Source organism: Brachyhypopomus gauderio, unplaced genomic scaffold (assembly GCF_052324685.1).
Source record: "Brachyhypopomus gauderio isolate BG-103 unplaced genomic scaffold, BGAUD_0.2 sc40, whole genome shotgun sequence".
NCBI classification, from domain to species: domain Eukaryota; kingdom Metazoa; phylum Chordata; class Actinopteri; order Gymnotiformes; family Hypopomidae; genus Brachyhypopomus; species Brachyhypopomus gauderio.
Genome location: NW_027506868.1, coordinates 2,179,365 through 2,187,547, shown reverse-complemented (window position 1 = coordinate 2,187,547; position 8,183 = coordinate 2,179,365). Strand labels below are relative to the sequence as shown.

The 8,183-nt window shown below is 44.5% G+C and overlaps 1 protein-coding gene across 2 annotated transcripts in view; it reads right to left on the bottom strand.

The window, feature by feature from the left end:
* Nucleotides 1-3,918: 3,918 nt before the first annotated feature.
* plbd2 (phospholipase B domain containing 2) overlaps nucleotides 3,919-8,183 on the bottom strand; it is a 38,513-nt gene continuing 34,248 nt past the window's right edge. For both annotated transcript variants that reach the window (XM_076985343.1, XM_076985344.1), the window contains exons 11-12: nucleotides 4,666-4,828; nucleotides 3,919-4,569 (exon numbers count right to left, since the gene is read on the bottom strand). In XM_076985343.1, coding sequence (XP_076841458.1) covers nucleotides 4,399-4,569; nucleotides 4,666-4,828 — 334 coding nt within the window. In that variant the 3' untranslated portion in view covers nucleotides 3,919-4,398. The remainder of the gene's footprint in view (nucleotides 4,570-4,665; nucleotides 4,829-8,183) is intronic.

The following is an 8,183-nucleotide window of genomic DNA, read 5'->3' as shown; positions in this document are numbered from 1 at the left end:
CGCGCAAAACGAAACCATACGCTTTGTCCCGTCCTGAAGATTCGGCAATGGAAAAGTATATAGACGAGGCCCTTCAGAAGGGGTTTATCCGTCCCTCTACATCACCCGTAGCTGCAGGGTTCTTCTTTGTAGAGAAGAAGGATGGAGGGCTGCGTCCCTGTATAGACTATCGCTCCTTAAACGCTGTCACCTCCAAGTTCGTGTACCCCCTTCCGTTCATCTCTGCATCGCAAGAACGCCTCAGGGAGGCGCGTGTGTTCACCAAGTTGAACTTGCGGAGTGCATATAACCTGATTCGCATTCGTGAGGGGGACGAATGGAAAACTGCGTTTGTGACTGCCCGAGGCCACTACGAGTATCTTGTCATGCCGTATGGGCTTGCCAATAGCCCGTCTGTCTTCCAGGCTTTCATGGATGACATATTCCGTGACTTGATAGGGAAGTTTGTCATAGTTTACATAGACGACATCCTAATATATTCCACCTCCGTCGCGGACCATGTCCGACATGTCACTGCAGTGCTAGCCCGTCTACGGCAGCATCGCCTCTACGCCAAAGCGGAGAAATGCGAGTTTCATCGGACTTCCGTGACCTTCCTCGGTTGCACTTTATCCCCTGGGCAGATCTCCATGAACCTGGACAAGGTGTCGGCTGTCACGCAATGGCCTGTGCCTCGGACGAGAAAGGAACTACAGCGTTTCATCGGGTTTGCCAACTTCTATCGCCGCTTCATCAGGGGTTTTGGTTCGCTGGCCACTCCGCTCACCAACCTCCTTCGGGGTGGGCGGCATCTGCGGCTGGACTGGACACCCGAGGCTGATCGGGCATTTTCGTTGCTTAAGGGGGCGTTCACCTCGGCGCCTATTCTGCATCTCCCTGATCCCCAAGTCCCTTTTGTGGTGGAGGTCGATGCCTCGGCGGTGGGTGTGGGAGCTATTCTCTCCCAACGCCAAGGAAACCCCCCTAAGTTGGTCCCTTGTGCCTTCTACTCCAAGAAACTACAACCGGCCGAACAAAACTACGACGTTGGTAACCGAGAACTTCTAGCGATAAAACTCGCTTTAGAGCAGTGGAGACACTGGTTAGAGGGGGCTGAACATCCGTTTGTCATCTACACAGACCATAAAAATCTGGAATACCTGAAGGAAGCCAAACGACTGAATCCCCGACAAGCCAGATGGGCATTGTTCTTCTCCCGGTTTCGATTCTCCGTTTCCTACCGGCCTGGTTCAAAGAACACTAAAGCAGATGCCCTGTCACGTATACATGAAAAGGATCCCACAGACAAAATACCGGAGTATGTACTGCCTCGCACCTGTTTCCTGGCTGCTGTTCGTTGGAACCTGCAAGGCGAATTGGAAAACGCTCTACACAGTGATCCCAGCCCTGACGACTGCCCAGAAGGAAAGCAGTATGTTCCTGTGTCGCTGAGAGGGCGCTTCCTACAGCTTGCACACGATACCGCAGGTACTGGTCACCCCGGAATCACACGCACTACACATCTCCTGTCACGGCGGTATTGGTGGGCGTCCCTGAAAGACGACGTGCGGGACTATATATTGGCGTGTAGCGTATGCGCTAAGAGTCGCACTCCTCGAACACTCCTTGTAGGGAAACTGTTACCGCTCTCGATTCCACGCCGTCCCTGGTCACACATAGCGATGGACTTTATCACTGACCTGCCCAAGTCCGAGGGGAATACAGTCGTTTTAGTCGTAGTTGACAGATTCTCAAAAATGTGTCGCTTGATTCCCTTTCCAGGGCTGCCCACTGCCATGGAAACAGCCCAAGCCGTTTTTACGTTCGTTTTCCGCGTCTTCGGGTTACCAGAAGATATTGTCTCAGATCGCGGAGTCCAATTCACCTCACAGTTGTGGAGACAGTTCTGCAAATTACTCGGGGTCGTAGTGAGCCTTACCTCCGGGTATCACCCTCAGTCTAACGGAGAAGTGGAAAGAGTGAATCAGGAAATAGGGGGATTCCTAAGGCGATACTGTGTCTCTCAATCCAGCTGGAGCAAGTACTTACCCTGGGCTGAATATGCCCGTAATTCACTTATGCATTCTTCCACCAAGATGACCCCATTCCAATGTGTATATGGCTATCAACCTGCTTTCTTTCCGTGGGACAATACGCCATCAGACGTCCCGGCGTTGGACGACTGGTTCAAGAACAGCGCGCGAACATGGGAGCGGGCCCACGTACACCTACGCCGTGCCTTGCATACTCGGAGGCTCCATGCTGACCGTCGCCGCCTGCCCACTCTGGTCTACCACCCAGGTCAGAGAGTGTGGTTGTCCACCCGTAACCTGAACCTGCGACAGAATTGTAAGAAGCTCAGCTCGAAGTACATCGGGCCCTTCAAGGTCCTGAGTCGAGTCAATGCAGTGTCCTATAAATTGCAGCTCCCTCCTCAGTATCGCATACATCCTGTCTTTCATGTTTCACTGCTTAAGCCTGTGTTTTACAGCCCCATGTCTGCTGCCACGCCGCTCGCCAAGCCACCAGAGCCGCTGGAGCTCGACGGTCGCCCTGCCTACCTCATTCAGGACATCCTGGAGTCCCGTCGACGTCGGGGTGGGCTTCAGTATCTCATTGAGTGGGAGGGCTATGGTCCCGAGGAACGGGCGTGGGTCCCCGCGCGGGATGTGCTAGACCCTCCTCTCATCGCTGAATTCCACGCTGCTCATCCTAACTTCCCTGCTCCCAGGCGTCGTGGCCGGCCCCCGTCTAACCGATCTGTTGCGGCTGGAGCCGCTCGTCAGAGGGGGGGTACTGTCAGGAACAGCACATGATACCCGTGTGATGCGGTTCACCTGTCGCTCATCGCCCCTCCCCTTTGCTACTATTTAAGCTTCCTCCTCTCTCTTCCGGGTTGCGAAGTATTGTTGCCATGCCACATACCAAGCGTTTTCTCAGTGTTACTGCTCTCCCGTGTACCGACCTCTGCTCTCCTCCTAGACCTCATCCCCTGCCTAGTCCCTTTGTACCTCCTGGCTTCTGTCTCATCGGTGTGACCCTGGACTGTCCTGACTACGATCATATCACTCCTGCACTACACCCCCTGAACAGAGTTACTCGCCTGTTTGATCACTCCGTAATTGCTGTTTCAATAAAAGCGGCTATTATCCGCACTTGGATCCTTGTCTGCCTGATCAGTACGTTACATAATTATTGCCATTATACTTAAAATAAAAGACATTTTGTCAAATTACAAATAATGTCTGTAATTTTACGAAGTTTTGCATACAATTGGAAAAAATGTTAAAATACATTAAATATTTACAGTTATTTTCCATAAAATTAGGATTTTTTTTACAGTGTATGCAAATCTAGAAATACCTGCCTACTGTACTGTATTATTTACTTTCAAGCATTCTGCCAATCAAAACGTGTCCTGCACTTTAAAAAGACTAATGACAACTTCTACTGCCACAGAATCATTTTCTTTAGGAATAAAGATACCCACAGAATATTTTGGAATAATCCCTTTTTTCAAGCTCACAACTACCAATAACAATTCTGCCTCATCATCATCAGCATAAAACACTCCTCTATTTCCACATTTTTCATTTTTAAATTCACAGATTTCTCCTTACTACAGTGAAATTGGTTCTCACCTTAAAGCTAATTTAGTATATGTTATTAATGTCAACATTTGAAAGCAAAATAAACAAACATACTTTACTGACAATGCCTGGGGACAGAAAGTTTGAGGGAACAAGATTCAGAAACATATTGCTATCAGACATGCACTCTTGTTTGATTTTAATGTTCATGCCCAACACAAGCAGAACAAATTATCATATCTTGGCCACTGCACAAAAGTTGTGCAAATCATGTTTTCTTTAAAAAAATTTGGAAGCAACTGGAAATTCCATGCATGTGCAGTAGCACTGGAAGAGAAGTTGAAGAAAATTCTTGCTTGGGAATAATGCTCTTTATTATGAAACATTCACAGAGCAGACAAGAAGAGGAATAGTGTAAAATGGGGCAAGGGTATGCAAAAGTAAAACAGATGGTGAGCACTACCACACACTAATTTAAACTAAATAACTGCTTAAACTAAACTCAATAATAATAAGAATAATAATCTTTATTTGTATAGCACCTTTCATACATACATGTAACTCAAAGTGCTTTACAGTATATTACACATAAGCACAAGTAAAAACTTGAAACTACATTCGACATAATTGGCAAACTGGCATTCCAGTAGTCCGCACTGTGTCCCTGCTCTCTCTTCCAGGAAATGGTGGATAAAATATACTGGTGAGGTCAGTTACATAGGTAGCTTCTTACATGTCCATCTCTATAGAAGTCATTTTGGCTTTCTACTGTCTGATTCTCATTTGGTGGATCGAATGGTAATTTATTTGCTTCAAATTAGAAGGAAATTTATTCTGACCATCTGACATGTACAGTGGGGAAGTCCCAGCGGTCTGGGTGGCCCAAGTGCAGCAAGGAGCTATAAGGAGAAGTGCTCCATTCAAACACTGGCACCTGGTCCCATGTTGGTCCACTGACTGCGAACAACTCATATTTCTTGAAGAAGCCATAGGATGTCATCTATAGTGAGAGTGACAAAGATCCGATCAATGTATAATTTGTTTGCTTTAAAAATATTTTTTCTGCTGTCAGATTTTTTTTGCCACTAGGTCTTGCCTTCATGTCTGTTCCTCCATGAGGTCTCTGTCTCAGAGCTCCAAAGGGGTAAGTGCCATTAGATGGGTTAAGGTCTGAGCGTGCAGAGATTGCATTCTCACCATTGTGAACTGGATCACAAGCCTTACACTCAGACAAAGGATCATTCTTAAAGTTGTTAAACCTGCAATACAGAAGGGAAGGTACAAAGTAATGAAAGATGAGACAAAGAATGAATATAAAAACGGAGTGTCTATTTGCACCTGGGTACAAGTAGCATTTGCCACACAGCGAGGCTATTTTCACCCCTTAATTTAAAAAAAGAAAGCGAACCCATCTGCGCATGTCTACTAATGAATGCGCGGGAGCGAAAAGGCGCAAATTAAAAGGAACCGATGGGAAACAGAGACAGTAGGAAACGGTAAGCAGAATTTGGTTAATAGTCATCACTCAATTTAACTCTACATTTTAAGATATATATATATTTAAGAAATAGTGTGAGAATTATTATCCAACAAACACTGTTGACTGAACAATGATATATTTTTGAGCTAATAGGAGCATTATAGCTAACTTGCAAACGTCATCTTATTTTATTTCATGTTCACAGACAATGAAGAAATCACTTCTAAAACGAAGTTCAGAGGTAAAGTTAATTCCAGTTTGTGATAAATGTAACTATATTTTATTTTCTATTCTGTTTATTGTTGATGTAAATGTTTGTTTGCTGCTCAAATAATACATATATTTTGTATATACACGTGTGCTGGTCTCGAAATGAGGTGTGTTCAGGTAATGTCTGTTGCTGTAACGTAGCTGGCGCTACAGAGCTTGGAGGCAGACACAAACGCTGAGGAGAGCGAGTTTTATTAAGGGGAATTCCATAATTAGAGTTATTCAAACAGGCAGGTGTCATAACGGGCGAGCCATTCAGGTTTGACAAATAAACAGGCATGACGATACTAAGAATTAAACAGGCCACTAAAAACACCGAACGAACACTTTAAACCAAACACGGGGTAAACGCATACAAACTAGAAAATCAGGCTACGGAAAACACAGACGACTAAGCAATGAAACGAGTAGAACTCACAGACCAGGAAGCGTAGAACACTGACCAAAGAGCATGAATAACAAGAGCACAAACTAACCAATTACAACAAAACAACCGATAACAGACATGTGAAACACAGGGACTATAAATACATGGAACTAAACTAGACACAGGCGAAGACAATGACGACACGGGGCGTGGCAGACGGGGGGTGGGGGGGCATGAAGACAGACATGCAGGGATCAACAGACACGAGGAGCACGAACCCGAAATGACAGTTAGAGAGGGGGGGCGTAGCCATACGTGACAGTCGCATTGCTATCTTACAAAAACAATTTTGTCCAGTCTATGTAATGACTATTTTATATAAGCTAATATTTGTATTTTCTCCCAAGAAGGAAGAAAAACTAAAGAACATTTGTGAAGGAGAATCCTTCGACAGTTGTGAGGAATTCCAGAGAGCACTGAGTTTATGGAGTAAAGAGGGCTACCATCCAATGCACAAAATTTTAATTCATATATACATGATGTAAATAATAATAAACCCAATTCACTTCTTTAAACAATGTACAAACCATCCAGAAAAAAAATTAATAAAAAAGTCAAATCTGTCTTCTGCGTTCTGTAAAATTAAATTAAAGTGGCTGATAATGTTCTGGCAGGAAGAATATTTGTATACATCATACAATGTGGTGTACATATGAGGGTGCTACTAACAGACAGATATAACAGACAGATATTAACTTGTGTTACATTTTGTTTTAACATTATAATTTATCACTGGCAGTGTATATATCTGTTACATATATACCACATCACATATCTTTCTTCTCCGAGGTTCACCTGGGGAGTAACACTGCAGTTGGAGCCTACAATACCAGTATCATCACTCCGACACAGAATGAAAACCTGGCGTTCATCACAAGACATGTACATTGACAATATCAACACCAAGATCTTTAATTCTAGTTACCTTATACTTAGCCTGATTGTGTGATTTGTTTGTAACTTGTGTATTCGTCTGTATAATTTGTTTTTGTGTAATTTGTGTGTTAACGGGCCGCCCAATGGAGGATGGGTTCCCTTTTAAGTCTTGGTCCTCCCAAGGTTTCTTCCTATTCCCCACCATCATAGGGAGTTTTTCCCTTGCCGCTGTCGCCTTTGGCTTGCTCATTAGGGATTTGGACCCATAGTATTGTTAACCTTGTAAATCCTGTAAAGCGCTTTGTGACAACATGTGTTGTGAAAAGCGCTATACCAGGGTATCTGCAAATTTTTTTTATCTCAAATTCAATGACTTTTAAGACCTTTTTAATACCTCTCACAAGAAAAAATAATACCAGGGTTGCCAACTTTTCAAGATCGCTTGGAGTGGGATTTGAACCTGGAGGGGGTGGCGAGTGTAAATTGTTGACAGGGGGGGTGTCGATCGTAAGTTGTCGACGAGGGTGGTTGCACGATCTCGCACGCGGGGACCTTGCGCGTCATTTTCGGCATGCGGAACCTCGCGCCGGTCACGACGCGTCATGTATAAACCAGCTTGACGCGGCTCAGGGATCACGGCACATGCAGCGCCGTGCGCAGTGCCCTAGTGCCTGTACATTTACATTGTAATGGTCCAATAAAGGTTATTTAAAAACCAGGATATTTCCTCACTTAAAAAAAAAACCCGGGACAGGACTGAAATACATCCCGGGAAATACGGACGTTTGGTCGCCCTACACAGTAGACAAATCATTTTTGGCACTTACAGTTAAACTGCAGTTAGCAGCGAATGACTCGATATGCATATTACTATTACGAGTGCTATCATATCGCTTGTGTTTTTCAGATTTCATATGAGAATCCAGCGATTTACAGCCCATTGTACCAAGTTTGAATGTTTTTCGGCAAGTTCACATCGCGCCTCATACGAATCACTGGAAGGTTTCAGCCAGCCACAATATTTTTCATCCTCCAGCCACTTCACTGAATGGACATTTACCTATGTCTGCATCCTTGTATTGTTGTTCCCGCCGCAGCCCTCAAATAAGAAAAGCGGCGTGTTAGGCAGCTAAAGCGTCGTCTGCTGTTTCCACCTGTTAGGTGACGTACTACAGCCATTAAGCGGAGTATATGGCCGTTGCGGAAATGGTAATTATTGTGGGAAATACATAGGTAAAATAAAACAGAAAAACTGAGCAACACACTTATTTAATGCCTCCCCTTCTAAATTTCCAGACATTTTAAGACATTTTTAGACCTTGAATATGTAAAACTAAATTTAAGACATTTTAAGACTTTTTAACACTAGAAGTCCCAGAGAAGGGTCTTGCAACACTTCTACCATTGGAACCCAGAGAAGGGTCGAGTGAGCTGAAGGATTTTAGCCAACACCCTATTATCAGCTGCGAGCAGGCACTTTTGTTCTGTAAATAAGGCCATTACTGGCGCACCACAGGAGGGGGCATGCTTCAGCTCACAACTAATTGTTGTTTTTCATTGA